The sequence below is a fragment of the Hemibagrus wyckioides genome, linkage group LG08 (assembly GCF_019097595.1).
Source record: "Hemibagrus wyckioides isolate EC202008001 linkage group LG08, SWU_Hwy_1.0, whole genome shotgun sequence".
In the NCBI taxonomy this organism is placed as follows: Eukaryota; Metazoa; Chordata; class Actinopteri; order Siluriformes; family Bagridae; genus Hemibagrus; species Hemibagrus wyckioides.
In genome coordinates, this window is record NC_080717.1 from 10,340,038 (window position 1) to 10,358,300 (window position 18,263).

The 18,263-nt window shown below is 36.6% G+C and overlaps 1 protein-coding gene across 4 annotated transcripts in view; it reads left to right on the forward strand.

Annotated features, from left to right (window-relative positions):
- The first annotated feature begins 13,658 nt into the window (after positions 1 to 13,658).
- The window catches only part of gria3b (glutamate receptor, ionotropic, AMPA 3b), a 123,995-nt gene continuing 119,390 nt past the window's right edge, over positions 13,659 to 18,263 (forward strand). For 2 of the 4 annotated variants that reach the window (XR_009205294.1, XR_009205293.1), the window contains exons 1-2: positions 13,659 to 14,306; positions 14,941 to 15,099. Coding sequence is in view for 2 of the 4 variants with exons in the window: in XM_058396614.1 (XP_058252597.1) it covers positions 14,225 to 14,306; positions 14,941 to 15,099 (241 nt within the window). In the remaining 2 variants the exon portion in view is untranslated. The remainder of the gene's footprint in view (positions 14,307 to 14,940; positions 15,100 to 18,263) is intronic. The other 2 variants (XM_058396614.1, XM_058396612.1) reach the window with 2 other exon arrangements.

Here is an 18,263-nt window from a genome sequence, read left to right on the forward strand (position 1 = left end):
TTAACCCCAGGTAATGACACTGCAAGTAAAGGCCCAAATACTCACTGGCAGACACAGTACTCACAGCCGGCCTCCTCTGGCTTCCCATTGTTAGAAAGTCAGAATCTCCAAGCTGTGCTGTTTGTACAGAGGCTATTTAAAGATAACTCAGGCAAACCTACATATAGTTGTTGACACCAGGCCAACTCAGATCTTAGATCTTAGAACTGTTATGGTCCAATGATGAACGCAAGACAATTGATCCTAATTGCAGAGAAAAAATGCTACCACAATCTTAAAATAAACTTGGCCTATTTATACACAAAGTCTCCATGCATGTCCTTGATTTATAAGAAAATGTAAAATGATTCTGACCTTTCGAGCGAACTATCCTTTGAAAAGCTATTGAGAGTTCTTGGCATCAGTGCTATTACACATCTTTTTAAATTTTTTATATTTTACTGTCTCATCATGGCCTGTACCAGCTGTGTCTTTAAAGCCTAGCCAAAAACAACCCTCACATTAATTAGAGCAGAGACCAAAATTACTTTCAGTGTTATTATAGTGTGCAAACTCTTGCTGTTGGCAGTGTATCTGTTCAGTCCTGTGGCTCTGACCTAGCTTTTGTCCCAGCTCACAACACACTGAAACCAAGTGATCAAGAGCACTGAAACCTGGTGTTTAGGGAGCTGTAGGGCCACTGTCCTAAATAAAAAGAAAGCTCCCTGCCATCTTCCCTGACTAAAAAAGGTTTATTGGCTTACTAAAGAATTACTAAATGCTGGTGGGAGTATGTTAGCATAATCTTTTGCATAATCACCCCCACTGACCAACTTGGCTAAAACATACCTTCGAGCACAGTCTTACCATGAAAATGATTTCCAGCATACAATCAGCTGACATTTTAATTTAGTGCTTGACTTGCTATAATCTGCATCCAGGAAAACTCCATCTCGTTTTCCTGTACAAATCATTTTGATAAAGCAGAAGATAAACTGCTCACCAGAGATACAATAACCTCTCCAATAACATCTCTGATAGTCACAGATTCAATAACAGACTTTATAAATGATGTCAATCAGACTTTGTTTAGTGCAGCCTCTTATATTCTCCTGTCATCTCCACTGCTCCTCTGTGGTGCTGGAAACTGGTCTCATCTGGTCTGCAGTGCTTTCTTATTTGCAGTGTTGTGGTTAGTTTTGCACAAGATGGGCTAAATTGTGTCTTTGAGGCAGAAGACTACACTCATACACCTCTCCCTTGACTCCCTTAATATTCTTTCAAGAGAAAGAACATTAAGTATATAATATGTAATAGCAATAGTATATAATAACTATGTATGTAATGTATATGTATATAAATGTAGTTTTTATTCTATACATGTGTATCATAATATATTATTGTATATTATATTCCTCTCCTTATAAACCTCTCTGCCAGGTTAAATTAAATGAAACGGATAATACAGTCAAAGCATATTTTTCTTTTGGAGGACACTCTGAGAGATTTTAAAAGTCTAAAAGATTCAGTTAGAGGAAACTGTGAGGGGGAAATCTCAAAAGCTTCCTTCTCAGAAGTGTGTCAATCTCCATGTGAAATATTCCTGCATTGAATGGAATTACAATAAATGGTTTTTTAACGGTTTGGGTTTTGAGATCTTTTTTATGAGGTCAGTCCTTTGAGGTAAGCACCAGCTTCTATTTGTGCGGTGGTCTGGAAAACTACTTGGATGTTTTTTATGGCTATCCTGAAGAACAGACAAAGAAAACACAAATTAATTTTAGAAAATGTTGTTGAATTTTAGACTACTTTTGAACACTTTCTTGGCTTTCTGCCTTTCTGCCTTTCAGCACCACTAAATGCAGCCGGTCTGCTTGAAGAAAAGATCTAAAAAAAATTACTAGCCAAGTGTCCTGTGCAATGAACCTTAGTCTTTGTTCAAATTTAAGTGCCATAGTGTCTAATCAGTTCAGTTTGTAGTCTGGTAGTGATGTCCAATATTATGACATCTGTATATCTTCAAAACACACACAGTCTGTACAGATGACAGCAGTTTTAAATTGTGTAAATGACCTAATAAAAATACAAAAGAAATCAAGCCCACACAACAGAATTCATTAGTGATTATCACCAAAGAGTTCAGAGATCAGTGGAGTGAAGAGGCCATAGCGAGACTTGTGTTAAAATGCAAAGAGTGATTTTTACCTCAGGTGATGAATCAGAGACTGTTGTGGATATTGTTGATAATCGACATATAAAATTGGGCAGTGATTGCTGTACCATATATATATAGAGATTAGTGAGATTCACTGTTTTGGACACCTGACCATGACACCCATTATTGAATTCTTCCACTCTAACCTTTCACTCAAGGGGAATTTTAATGGTACAACATACAAAGACATTCTAGACATTTGTGTGCTTTGACCAGAGTGCCAGCAGTTTAATGAAGGCTCATGTATAGCTGTGAAGGCCAAATGTCCACAATCATTTGGCCATATAGTATATAGACAAAAAGGGAATAACATATTTCAGTTCATTCATTTTCAGAATTATGTACTGTAGAAAAATGCTAATTCATTTGATAACAGTACAGCAAACTGATCATTAACGCCAGATAAAATGCTGAAGTATTATATGGCAGATCAAGTCCCAAGCCTGGGTAAAAATGGGAGGGTTGTGACAGGAAGGGCATCCGGCGTAAAACCTGTGCCAAATCACGCGGGCCGATTGATCTGCTACAAACAGCGGACCCTGCAAATGTGCGGGACAAACACTAAGGAAAAAAAAAATATGGCAGATCAGGTTGACACTTGGAGCATGGGGAACCAGTAAGCATGTAATATTCTGTAAATTACATTGCAACTTAATATTAACTAGAGGATGCACTGTGACTAATATTAAACATGCAGCCATTCTCGTTCATCATTCTACCATCAATGCCACATTAATAAGTTCAGCATGACCACATTATTTTCTGACATTCTCAGTAATTAATGGGTTTTTGATGAACCATTCATGAAAGCTATAGACACTTCAGTAGCTCATTCATAAATCAACCAGAAAGTCTTTCTATGGGACATAAAGGCTACATGCCTTTATCTATGAAAGGTAGATATTTTTTTATACATTATGGACAATAAATTAATTAGCATAAAAGAAATTTTATGTAATATTTGCATATTTGGGGTGGCATGGTGGCTTAGTGGTTAGCATGTTTGCCTCACACCTCCAGGGTCCTGGGTTCGCGTCTCGCTCACCCTGTGCTTGGTGGGTTTCCTCCGGGTGCTCTGGTTTCCTACCACAGTCCAAAGACGTGCTTCTAGACTGATTGGAGTCTCTAAATTGCCCAGAGTGTGTGTGCCCTGCGATGGGTTGGCACTCTGTCCAGGGTGTATGCTGCCTGAGATAGACACAGGCTCTCTGTGACCTGAGTATAAATTGGATAAGCGGTACAGATAATGAAATGAAATATATATATATATATAAAGTTATCTTGCTGTTTTGAATTTTTTAATATCATTATTTTCCCTCAATATTTTATCTCTTTTTGATGATATGAAGTTAACATTCAATAGCCCACAATCTATTATTATACCAATTATTACCAATTTTGGTACTATACTATTTATAGTAGCAGTAGCAATAGCACCAGTAGTAACAGTAATATTGTAAGTATAGCATATAATTGTATAGTACTAAATATAATTCATAATATAATTCAAATGCTGTACTAGCTGATAGTAAATAAAACCTTTTCTGCCTACGGTTTCAGTGAATTGTTCTATATCAAATTCATCATTTTGCAATAAATGCAAACATTATGTGCAATATGATTAAAAACTCCAAATGACTAGCACTGGGGTGAAGACAGGACCTATTTATCTACCATTAAGCTTAATGTGGCACTATCCTTGAATCAATAAATCAATATACAGTAGCACAGCGAATATAATAGCATATATAATGTTATAAGATGAGAGAATATGAATATCAGAATATGGAGGATCAATAGTTACTCACCAGACTAACTATACAACAGATTCTCAACAAAGTCTCAGCAATACATATGGAATGTAACTTTATACAGTACTTTGAGTAAGGTTTTAGTTATATACACATGGATTAGCTAGTCTTAGTAGTTTTCTTATTAAAAGTTTGTACAGGTAAGCAAAGGGCTTATCCAGCTCTGTGCAAGAAAGCTGTTTCCTCACTCGCCTCCAGTTTCCAGCGTTGGAAAACATTAAAGCAATGTTACAAATTTCCCTCTCACTGTTCCATTAACATTAAAGTTTCTCCTTATAAACAATTACACTTCACACTATCAGCAATTACACACTGATTTGTAAGTGCTTTACTGCAGAGCAGCCACCATGCAAGTCCATGTATAAGCTATACAAAAAGCATATTAATATAAATATTGCTATTATGGAAAATTCATCAACACCTTTTGACCAATCAGAGTGACACATTCAACGGCGCTGTGGTGTAAAGAAGGATAAAAGAATCCTCTAAGTATAGTTATTTTACATATGTCAGCCTATTGAGAGCGAGTGAACATGTTGGTGTACTAATAATAAGCATAGTGTAAGTGTAAGTGTACATAAGTGTACTAGCAGGAGATTTCACTGCAGAATATTTTAGTTCTACTGCAGCCTTGCATTAAATATGTTGTTCTGTCTATTCAACTGAGTTACCACTTATATAAGATTAGCTTGACCACACAATTGTCTGACACTTTTAATAATACATATGCTTACAATAAAAGAAAATTCATGAGGGTTTAAGACAGACACCTATATATTTTATTCATAAATCAACTGAAAATGTGCAAATATAAAAAATCTGTTTGTTACATATACTGTATGTGTCTTGCTTGACAAACAAGACAGTCATCTGTAAATCTGTATAATTTTCAGAAAGATAGCAGGCATGTTTTAAAGGATTAAAACAGATGAGAGAGGCAATGGGAGGAGGGGGACCTATAAAAGCTGCAAGTGAACACTGCATTCTGTAGATTGCATAGCAGTATAATATAAGTTATAGTCTACACTCAAAAATCATGTTATTGAATGTGCAGTTTGGCCAATTCAATCGAACTATCACTAGTGGAGGATTAGCTCTATAACACTATTGGAATTCTTTTACAGGTGCACCAAGGTTGTTGCTTATATGGAAGCCTTGAACTGTATGTCATTAGAAAGAGTAGGCGCAAATCTTATGAATTCCTATTCTAATGTAGTAAACAATAGCAACAAAAATAGCAAAAAAAAGGGCAAAGAAATTACAGTTATTGATGTGAAGCTCTATTGAAACGACTACATTCATGAGATCCTGCTGGTGTGGGTTTATCCCAGTCTCTTTCTTTTAAGTGACGCATACTGCCTACAGCCTACATGATGCACAGCTTCATACATAATTCTTCATATTGTATGCATTGTTCAGATTATTGGCATACTAAAGTATATTTTGCACACTTTTTAAATTAGAATTATACATATACCTTTAATGAGTATTTAATATTTCTTTTATATTTATATTTAGCAATGCCTATAAAGCAATTTATATTAAAATAGTATAAATGATTTCTCTGGATTTATGTGTTTTATTCTATTAACAGTAGGTCGGTGCTAACAGTTACTTTATTAATATATGGCCATTTATTGTGCTTGGTTATTAGGTTGTATAAATTAAAATGGTCAGCATGACACCCTAAGCATTAAGGAATTTTACTGATTTACTACATTATTAAATTATTATTAGGAGTATACTGTACTGTATGTATTAACTGAAGTACAGTAAAGCCTATCTGGTTTACTTCATGTCTAGATTATAACTCAAAGTGACAAGATTTTAACTAAGAATAAGTCTAAATAATTAGACATCTAGTCAAAAATAAAAACATTATGTCTTGAAATAATGGGTTACTAAGTCAAAATAATGATACAAATTCTTGAAATAAGAAGATTTGACTTCAAAATAGCAACAGATTATCTTGAAATAACAAGCTAGTATGTCACAATAATGAGGTTTTAAGCTAAAATAATGATGTAACACTTCAACAGCACTTCACAATATGCAGTGAACAGGCTTCTGTATGTTCTAGTTATAAACACTGAACTCCCCCCCAAAAAGAGGGTCTCAGTTTCAGAAGATCATAGGACTGACGCATAGCCCTCCAGGAGCTGTTTACTACTCTCTGATGTAATGGCAGCCTCCCAAACATGACACAAGATCTATTGCCTTCAGCGCCAACATTCTGCGCATGGGTTTTGCAAATTGTCCAAATCAAATATGACTCCAAAGGAGTGATTCTTGCCTGACATCTTTATTTGCAAGCAGCGATTTATTCATGGGTTTGTTTATTCACACTAAGGTCGCTTTGACAGAAGTCCTTACCATTGTGCTTTTTGCCTAATTGAACAGGACAGTCCACTCTTATTGGCGTAGTGTCACCCCAGGTTCCATTCTGAGACACCAGAAAGAATCCCTGTCAGTGCATGATGAAAACCAGAATGGCTGTTTTTATAGGAAATTAGAGAAATCTTCACTTCACTTCAATGGTATATTACATATACATATATATACATTGGTAATGTATAAAGAATAATACATTATCAGTGAAAATATATTTGCCACAGGAATTTCAAATGCATCTTACATTTACAGTATCAGATACCCTTATCCAAAGGGACTCACAATTTATCTAATTATTCTATACAAGTGAGGGTTAAGGGCCTTGCTCAGGGGCCCAACAGCGGCAGCGGCAGCTTGTTAAACCTGGGGTTTGAACTCACAACCTTCTGAGCAGTAGGTCAACACCTTAACCACTAAACTACCACTCCCCCTAAATTAGAAATTGATCCCCTAGCTAAATCATAAATACTAAAACAAAATATTCTAGACGCATCTATAGCACTTCATAATTTCATTCTCTCTGTTTTGAGTGTGAGAGTCTTGTAGGGTTCATACTTTTGTTCATGCAAAAGCCCACAGAATTGTGCACATTTAATCAACTCCTCGTTTTCTTTCTTATTTCAAGCAGTCCTCTGTATTATGTATTCACTATATATTTCCATTCAACTTTACATAAAAACGACAATCCATTTTCATTGATTGGCATAACAAGATGTGCAAAGTTAGTTTATTAGAGACACAAGATTATTCTGTGTGACCATTAAAGCTGGAGGAATGGTGCTTTGTTCAAATGAATCATGCAGGCGTTTGTCTTTGAAAATCAAATTGGAGGTGTAGAGAATATAATTTCCAATTTGCTATGCAAGGCATTAAGCAGCATGTGGTGGAGTAATGAACAGCAGGAGCCCTTTGGAAGTACACATCTGTTTCCTGGGAGAAAATTCAAGATTTTTGAGGAACATTCAAATCACTGATTTGTTGTGCAGATTGTTCAATAGTTCCTTGTAAAGCAGCCGCTGATGAATGCTATCTATCTTAGTGGGGTCCCAAAGTCTGAGACCTCTAGATAAAATGCTTCTATTTTGCTTTTTTTTTCTTCTTTCCTTTTTTTTGCACTTTTCTTTATCAATCATATTATTATATTATATATTATACTGATGATAACTTGAGTGCAGAATCTTTACATGAATTTTAATGAAGTTCTTAGAATAAACACACAAAATCGATGGGTAAACAAATGGTCACGTGCTTTTCTACCCGGTGTATGTAGTAAATAATGTTTGGGGGCAGTGGTAGCTCGAGTGGTTAAAGCTCTGCATTGTTAATCGAAAGGTTGGGGTTTAGGCCCCAGCACTGCCAAGCTGCCACTGTTGGGCAATTGAGCAAGGCCCTTAACCCTCTCTGCTCCAGGGGTGCTGCTTCATAGCTGCCCCTGTGCTCTGACCACAACTTCCTCAGCTGGGATATGTAAAAAAATATATATATTCCACTGTGCTGTAATATATGTGTGGTGATAATAAAGCCTTCTTCTAAATAAAGATCTGACCTATTTTCAACTGAAATATGCATTGTTTAACAGCTGGACAACACAGGGCTCATCCAAATGTCAACAAAGATTAACCAGTCAAAATAATGAGATGTTATACGTTAATATGTTGATATAATGTCTTATGTTGAAATATACATAATATCTTGAAATAAATTGGAAAAATAAAAGGTTGACATGGGTATTTTTGTTAATTTTAGTTAATTTTTTGTCGGTTGTAAAGCGGACTAAAGCAGATTTAACAGATTTGATTTCGGAAACATGTGCAGCTGCAAAACACGTTATTTAACACCTGGACCACCCAGGACCTGTAGTAACACTACTTTCCACACTGTCCATTCTTGTAGGTGACAACACACAACAACAAGCCTTTTGGTATCAGCGATGATTGAAAACGAGAACTCCTTAACTGACATGCTGCCTCAGCTCTCTCATTAGTCATGACAACCTCTTATTTTTTTTCACCTCAGGAACAATAACCTCCTCAGCAACATCGCCTCAGCAGCTGCCGAAAATACATCAATGCAAGTCATGGATGCAGGGGCCGAATCCAAGCGCACGAGCGGGATCCATGGTGATTGGGCGGGCGGGTAATGAAGCTGATCCCATTCGCCCTCGCTTCTGAAAGGCTTCCTCTACTGCATAATTGATTGCAAAAAGGTGTGAGAAACAGAGTGGCAAGGTGGCAGGCGCTGCTAACGCTTCAGAGACAGTTCCATTAGAGGGACAAATTTGCTGCACATGTGAGCCATGTGATGAATCCAATTGATTTAATTAGGAGGCAAAGTGACTGGACCAACTGTTGCGAATGCAGAAATTTACCTTTGATGAGGAAAAAAACACCCTTGTATATGCTCAAGGTGCATGGTGATAAAGTTTTCACATTATTGTGCTACAAATATAATCAAAACATTTCACCAAAAAAAATTAAGTATTAAAGCTGTTGAGTGTTATTGGAGATCAAATCCCACTGCTTCACACACTCTACCCTATCACAATTAGCTTGAGCCTCCAATTTTACAATCTTGATAAATCCATTTGCTTTTTATCATTAGCAGTGTGCTGGAGTTAATCTCCTCCAGTGGGAGTTTTTGGTAATCCGGTCATTTGAGGGCAAATGCCTACAGCAGCGCCGACCTAAAGAGTTATTCCTGATGCCCCACAGTTGGCAGTGATAAGTTGATTACCCAGAGCTCCTCTCACACCAAAGAGGACTCTCCTGCACCTCTCTCTCTCTCTAGGCCCTGTGTGCAGAAGATATACAAGGACATCTGTGTCAGCCCCTGGGGCCTATGGAGAGGTTTGTCAGCCTGTGTGGATGATAACACAGCAGCCACCATCACACTTCTACCAAAGAGGTTTTTTTGTTGAAAAACCAGATTGCATGAGAGGGTTTGTTATGTGACTCAGTGTAGTATGCCAATGATGCATTTCCCTTTTTATGAAACTTTTTATGAAGCAAGGGTGCATTTTTTAGCCTATGATCTAAAACCAAGCTTTCTGTAACTGCAGCTTCCTGTAAAGGGAATTTAAATGGTTCAATGTGACAGGGCTACATAAGTAGCGTTCCTCATTCAAATATTGCTAATCCTTTCTCTCCTTGACCTAAACATGGAGTCTCAGATTCAAAATTCAGTTCTTGTCATCATATAGTGAGGAATTTGTCATAATCTTCAGCCCTCAGGCTGTTCTGACACTGATGGTCTTTGGCTTGATGGTTCTTTCATTGAAAATGTATTTTTTTCCCTGCTGTTACATGTGTGTAAAAAAAATTTTCCATCCCCTCCAGGTATAAAAAGAGTCACATTCCTCGGTAATGCTTTACATTTTTATTATTATTATTGACTGCATAATAATACTATTGACCGCATAAATCACCATTAAAAATCCATGCGCTTAAGAATTAATATACTAATCTGACTCTGGCACCTTGCCAGGCTGCTAATATTGTTTTACATTTGTAGTATTTTACCCTGATGCACTGATGCACATGCACCCACATGTCATTGCCCTTGCACAAATTCCATGTGCACAAAATATTCTTGCACACTATTTCCATAATCATATTACAGTCCTTTCTTTTTTATTTAACATATGTAGGCATTCTTTATAAAATGTACTTAAACCTAGCTTGTTGGAAGACTACACACTAAATCTGGTTGTACTTGTAAAATACGAGTAAGCATATTTGTGTGCATATAATTTGTGTAATGTTAATGAAATGCACCTGCGTTGTCTAATATTCGTCTAATCCTCATTAGCCAACAATCAATCCACAAGAATAAGTGCACATACATGAACAAATATGTATTGGCAGTATGTTCCTAGACTCTGATTTTGATCTCTTGTTTTGTTAATTACCTCCCCAATTTATACCAGTTGTCTTGAATGTGTTGTTTGTTGAGTCCTTGTCATCGTGTGTTGTTTTGTTCCTCAGTGTTCTCTGTTTAATATCTTGCTCTGTATTTTAGTTCCTAGTTCTGCCCTAATGTTCTCCAATGTCTGTTCATTTATTTTATAATAACTCCTTGTCTGATGTCTATTCCTACACTTGGGTCTGATTTTTCCCCACCCGGCACCCCGTGCCCTGATAATCAGCATTTGATATAGCCTCAGTTCTTAATTTTGACATATAAACCATATAACCATAAACATATAAATTATGATGCTGTTCATATTGGTCATTGTGAGCAATGAGCAATGATTTTACTAATCAACAGTATAAACACTGATATATATATATATATATTTGGTTGGCTTATGTGGCTTATGTATGTTTTAATGCTGAGTTGGTACATGGTTTGTTCCTAAATGTACTGTTAAAATCTTCTGTCTTAGAATTCATTCAAATAAAAAAAAATCCCAGATGTTATGAATTAAATATCGAGTATCCTGCAATAAAAAATTTATACAAAACAAATAAAGATTAAAAAAAATAGAATAAAAAAAAAACATCTGCCATGGCATTGGGAAACTGGGAGAAAGGGCAAATAGCACCATTACATTGCCCTGTGAAGCACCATAAGCAGCAGTTTGAAGAGATGCATTTGGGTAGCTTCATGTGTCTCAGTGGAAGCATGAGGAAACCTTCATCCTTACTGGTTGGTTGCTGTTGTATGATATGGGTGGGCATTGGAAGGTAAACAAATTGGGGAAATAATAGGGTGGGTATTTTTAATTTAAAAAAATTGTGTCTGTATGTCAACAGACAACACGTTGAAAGGGAAAAGATCTGGCATTGCATGAACAGTATAGTTATGTCAAGAAGGACTATGAGCAAATTATACAGAGACTCTAAGCTTCTTTTGGCTCACTCCAGTAACTCCAGTAATATGGTACAGGTGGTCAGTTGGCAAAACTCTCTTCTATACATTTAAAAGAAACAATTGTACTATTGTACTTCTATTCAACTATTACTATCTTTTGAAACTTGTATCGTCTTATTGTGTCTTAATATTTTAGGTTTGATTCTAAAGGTACACACAATTTTACATTCAACTGCACATCATTTCATCTTTGAGTAGAAGTTGCAGAATTTGTTAGATTTGACCAAAGATTTGTAAAAGTGAAGGATGAGCTTCACTTGATGTATGCTTTATAATATAGTGGTGTGTATAAATAAGAATTATGTAATAGGAGGGTAACAAAAATTATTAACGCAAGGAATGTTCATGATGTTCATAAAATATTTCTTAATTTTACCCTTTCTTTATTTATAGACTAGATGTTGAATCAAGGTTGATTTTAAACAGTAATCTGGCTATTAAAAGAATTATAAAGACCTTGTTTACAAATGTTATCTGATTCTAGTTTAAATACATTATTAATATTCATTTTTTGAGAATGTAATCATGCTATATTTTTACATTTCTGTTTATAAGTGTAGCACTATGGCTTATTCGCATTAGATAAGATGTTGGTGCTTCATGTATTCAGTATTTGATTAAAAGCAAAATGCTCATTTGTTTCTGCTTTTCTACACACACTATCATCACACTGATGCCTGCACATCATTTAGACAGCTCTTTTAGCCTTTTGACATTCAGTTCTGATTCATTTCTATAATTTGTACATGACTGGTGGAATCTGTAATAGGATTTTAACAACCACCTTATTATTTTTATAACAATGTGTGTTTTGGTCTTATATAGACGTTATATAGACCTTCTATGAGGAGATGTTACTGTCTGTGAAAGAAGACTTTCTGACACAGTCTGTCTTAGCACTTTGAGGTAAAGCAGGTCAGTGTTCTGCCATGGGGGAAAGTGTTCAGGGCACAGGACTTTGCTTAGTGGTTTCTAAGTTTTGAATCAAACTGTGCTTTTTGTCTTATTGTCTTGACTAAAGAGAGAGAAGAAAGAGATGCTACTGAGGAAATGACAGTTTAATGAGCTACTATAACGTAAGTGGTAACTGAAAGAAACTTGTTTTATTTATTTTACTTTAAATGTACAAAAATTTATTTTATTTTACATTATTTTACATACATTAAATGTCACTATAAATAAACAAAATGTGTGTGTCATTTTTGTTGGTGTATGCTTTTGGCTGTAAGGGTTAAATTGTAACTGTTGTGTTCCACTGTGTTAGTGGAAACCTAATTATATTAATGTCTGTTCCTTTTATGCATGCCCATCTGTATCTGCAGTATTTATTACTGATCAAAACCCTTCAACCCTTATATTATATATTTGTGTGTGTGTGTGTGTGTGTGTGTGTGTGCCAGTGCTTACTGGCCCTGCATAACCAATAAACCCTGAATAAGCAGAGGTATCCTCAAATTGACTCCTGCTTTGAGGATTTAGGAACATAAGGTCTTGACAGGGCAATTATTGATAGATTAAAATCATATCTCAGACATTACTAAGAGCACATTTACTCCTGATCTTTGAACTGCACTTGAGAAGAACCAGCAATGAAAGCTTCTTCTGTCCACAAGCTGCACTGAAGCATAGAGGGGGAGCAGAGGTTATTGGTTCCATTACCAATAGCTACAATCTTTCTGTGTTTAATTAAAATTCAATTAAACAACACAGAGGACTGAGGGATAAGCCCTGATTTGTTCTGGCATATGCAGTGGTTAGGCTTAAGGTAGATCTTGAAAAAAAAAATCAGAAAAAAAGATCATTATGTGGGGTGTTGTTTGGTGAATGCAGTGAATAAATTGATCTGGCGCAAAATCAAAGAAGTAGTAATAAATGTCGAGTGAAGCAGCAGAATAAACTGCTGTTGCTACATCCCCCCACCCAACACACACACACACACACACACACACAAACACCTTAATCGTTCATAACTTTTTAAACGGTTTTGCTAGGAAAAGAGCGCGTGAAAACACAGTGGCTTATTTTCCCTCAGCACCATGGACAGCGTCGGTCTTGCATGAATAAATTCACACAAATTCAGATCGCGCATTAACACAGACTTTTAAAATCTCATCGCATCTCAGTTTCATTACAGCACGCAACTGTGGATGCTTTTGACGCATCACTGTCGCCTTTAACAGCATCCTGTTTTTGCTATAGTGATTATTAATTTATGACATATTGTTTGTCAAAAGCGCACCAGCGTGGTCCATCTGAACCCGCGATCCATGGTGGTCAATAAAAGGGGCTTCTTGTTACTGCAGCTTCACTCCTCCGCCATCCCGGAGTGACACAGAGAGAGAGAGAGAGAGAGAGAGAGAGAGAGAGAGAGAGAGAGAGAGAGAGAGAGAGAGAGAGAGAGATGGTCTGCACAACGAAAGACACTGATGCGGTTTGCACCCCAGGCTTTAATTAACCTGGTTAGGTTCTCTGAGCATAATGGTGAAAGAACGTCTTCGTGTTTCCTCGAGGTCGCCATAACACCGGCTTTTGTGCCATTTTCGCATTGATCGGCGGTGCGAGCTTTGCGCGGTCCTATTCATCCGCCTTGCAGTGTGTGAGAGAGGCTGCTGTAGGCGCACAGAGAAGGTCTTCTTCTCCTTCGCTTTTCTTCTTCGTCATTTAATCCACTTCAACCGGAGTGTGACCGGAGTAGCCCTAGATCCGCAGTAGATCCGCCATCATCTTTTACGGAATAAGTCTCCTCATTTGCTCTCTCTCTCTCTCTCTCTCTCTCTCTCTCTTCACGTGCAGACACGTTTATTTCGTTCAGCTTCTCTATGAAGCTATTGCGCGCACTGCAAGCGCGCACTGCTGTTCATTCGTCTGGACGCTTTGGTTGGTTGTGCATGTGATTCCCCTTTTTTATACTCGGAACTGTTCGGGGTTTTTCTTTTTATTTAAAAAAGAGGACAAAATGGCACGAATGAGTGCAGTTCCTCTTTTCTTCTGGCTTTTGGGTAGATCTCTCGCCGGATTTCCAAACCAGATAAATATAGGTGAGTCCCATAGCTTTGGTTAGATCTTGTCTTGAGCGCTGTCTCTCGTCGACCGGTTTCTTTTCCATCATAAAAACCCTTTCTTGGAGGAAATGCATGTTCTGTATAGCCTCTTTTATCGATCGTTTTTGCGAAACTGACCTAAATGCTACACAACTGATGAAACTCTTGAAAATGGATTTTCATCATGGAATACCATCTAAACGCCTTTTAATTATGTGGCACTGACAGAATGTGTGACTAAATTCGGTTTTAAAGGCAAACAAAGAAATGGAAACAGCACAGAGCACAGATTTTTAGTGATGATTTCAAACCTATAGTGTTTAATAAAGATTACTGAATTTAGTGCATGCATAGTAACATTTATACAAGTCCAGCTGAATATAAAAAAGCAGCTACAGAATGGCAAAAATCTGAATAAAAGTCTGTGACAGGGCATATTAAGACTAACATTTTAAAAGCTCATTATGGAAACCCTGACCTGCTGATGCAAAGCCTTTTCACATGCATAAAATGATTAAATGCAGCACTTTTTGTAGGCAGAATTAAATCCATTTTTCATGTCATTGCAAGGATTTGGTAATGTATTATAGAAAATCCATAGATGTTTTACATTTCTGCGCCGTTCTTAAAGGTGGGCTCTTCATGCGCTCAACGGTGCAAGAACACAGCGCGTTCAGATTTGCTGTGCAGCTCTACAACACCAACCAGAACATGAGTGAGAAGCCCTTCCATCTGAACTACAACGTGGATAACCTGGAGTCCTCCAACAGCTTCTCCGTCACTCATGCCTGTAAGTACTTTGCAGTTTCACAGCAAGGAAATTCAAGTACAAACCAAACAAGCATAACTTTATAAATCCCATACAACATTTATAGCTTGTCTGCTCATAGGAGAAATCTCGCAAACAATTGTTTCCAACTTTCTTACAAATGAGGGTCATATGAAATCCTACAACTTCTATCTGTAAATCGGTAGTATATGTTATTTAAAAAACTTTCATGTATAATAATAAATGACTATCATTTTAATGGGTAACATAAATATCTCACTTGATTTTTCACAGAAATGAATTGAATTCCTATCCTGCTCAACTGATTTTGCATTAGAGAAAGAACGAAACTGTCCATCAGTGTACATTCCCTCTGAGCCCTGCTATAAAGGAGTTTTAATTTTTCAGAAGTAACTGTCCATCCTGAGCAGTATTCCACATATCAGCCACTTTTTCCCAACATTTCAGCTTAACAGGTTCACCTAACACTTATAACACCTGTAAAGAGACCGCTATTTTACAACTATCAGAGTTGCTTTAGTGTGTAATCCCATAAGCCTTGTATAAGCAATCCACTTTCTGGTTGTTAGTAAAGTAATGCAAAGCCTACTCCCATTCCTATATTTATATTTTATTTTGCCTCACAAAAGGTTGTAGTCAGATATTTATTAGAAGTATTAAGAGATTCTTTATTTTGAAGCAAGTTATTTACATTTAACACTGACCTCCTCTTTCATTTGCTTAAGCAATACATACAGTACAAAGGCATAATAACTGAGTTCATAAATATTTCTATTTTCTTCCACTTCAAAGATTTTTCCGTTACATTATACAAATAACTCATGACCAGATTATTCTCTTCTGATGGTATGGTGATGATATCCCTTTATAACAGTGCTTTTCATTTTCCATGCTTGTCCACTCCGATTTGCAAGTGAAAGTATTTTGCAGTAAGAGGATGAATAGTCAGCTGTGGAAGTGTTGCATTGGTATTTCTGACACAAAATCTCTTTGAATTCAAGACAAGTTCCCTTGGCAACACAGAATATCTGAATCAATGCCGAGGTTCCTGATAGTTGCTGAAAAGATAACATGCCTGATTATGCAAGCAAGGTTTACAAGAACTGTTTAGGAGATTATATCCAAATATTTCTCCCTTTTTTAAAAAAAAAATCTCTTTAGTACAGTAAGATGATCGATTATCAGTTCCACCATGATAAACACATCCGGTATACAGTCAAATATGATTGCATTTTAGTGCTATTTAGTTAAATAATTATTAGGTAAGGATTTAAACACAACAAAGTTATGGGAAAATAGTCCACAATCTGGTGATGTGATGCTGTATGAAATGTTCATGAGCATTTTCACTTATGTCAAAGCAGCTATAAACAGGCATAAACAGACAGCTGGTCATGTTACCGAAAACATGAAAAGATCAAACATCTCTATCCAAACACCTTCACCATATGAATGAGGATACAGTTTCTTCATTAAATAAGAACATATGTTTGAAATTCTGTTTATTATTAGCCTTAGATTATGCGGATCATCCACTATACGAGTCCCTGTGAATTAGGTGTTACTGCAGAAATGATCATATATAATAGCACCCAGTCAAAACAAAATGACTGTCAGAGCAGTGGTGTTACAGAAAATCTGATTAACCAGATTCAACAGTATTATACAGCCCCCTCCAAAAATATTGGGACACAAAGCCATTTCCTTTGTTTTTGCCGTACACTGAAGGCATTGGAAATCAAAATATGAATATGAGATGATACCTTAGTATTTCAGGTTTTCAAAAAAAACAACTTTTGGGATCAAGAGTAACCTCTAGCAAAGTGACAGAAACCGCAACGTGTGGAGAAACAAAGGATCTGCTCATGATCTAAAATATAAAGTTCATCAGTCAATGACAGTGGAGGTAGTGTCATGGCTTGGGCTCGCATGGCTGCTTCTGCAACAGGATCACTAATCTTTATTGATGATGTAGCTCATGATGGTAGCAGTAGAATGAGTTCAGAAGTCTTCAGAAACATTCGGTCTGCCAATTTACAGAGAAATGCATCCAGTATAATTGGGAGGAACTTCAACATGCAGCAAGACAATGAGCCAAATCACACTGCCAATACAACAAAGGACTCTATCATGGGAAAAGTAGTTTTATGTTTTAGAATGACCAAGTCAAGCACCAGACCATAATCCAACTGAGATTGAAGGGAAAAACACAAATACAAACTTAAAAAGCATCACCAAAAAAACAGTGTGGTCACCAAGTTAATGTTGTTATGGGAAGCAAAGGAAAGGCAACCCAATATTAAGTGGCATTTATTAATAAGTCTATCTGTTCTTATACTTTTTCTCACCTTAAATTGGTGCCATGTTCTAAGTTATGTAACATGACTACATGTATATTTCAGGAAATGAAAGCTGAAAGTCTGATCTATCATATCATATTCATCTTTTGATCTCAAACCCAAGTGTCTTCAGTGTATTGCAAAAACAAAAGAATATGCCTTGCTGTTCCAATACTGTCAATGGGGACTATATACAAACATACATACATAAGTCCACATACTGGCATAATATAGCATGCTGACTTTAATTAACATGAGATTTAAATTATGTTAACTGGCTTCTACTAGCTTCCTTCTACTTTAAAGGAATCTTAAGATTTCTGTGATAAGCATTGCATTAATGAGAACCCCTATGCTTTCTTGTCCAAAGATGTTAATCTGCATTGAGGCACATTCCCACACCTCCCTGCAGGTTTATGGGGATCTCTCACTCACTCTGCAGTGTGAGCTTATTACCACATGTAACTCATTAGCATTTCCTCACTGACAGTCTCAGAGATTTTTCTGATAAATGCAGTAGGGTTGAGGTTGGAGAAGTAGGATTAAAGTAAACGTGCCAAAAAAACTCCCAGTGAGCATCCCTTAATGTGCTACTCGGCCTGATGAGATGACACAATGAGAACCTGAGGAAATAAATAAATTATCATGGTGTGAGATTTCACATGGGCTGATAAAGCACAGGATTATTGGTCGGAAATAAGGCTAGATTTTTAGGCTTCTAATTAAATCTTTCTGCAAACTGTCCATACAGTCTTGTGGGAGAGCTTGCCCCAATTTTTATTCTCTCACTGTTTTTCGTTTTAACAGCTCCATCAAAAAAAAAAA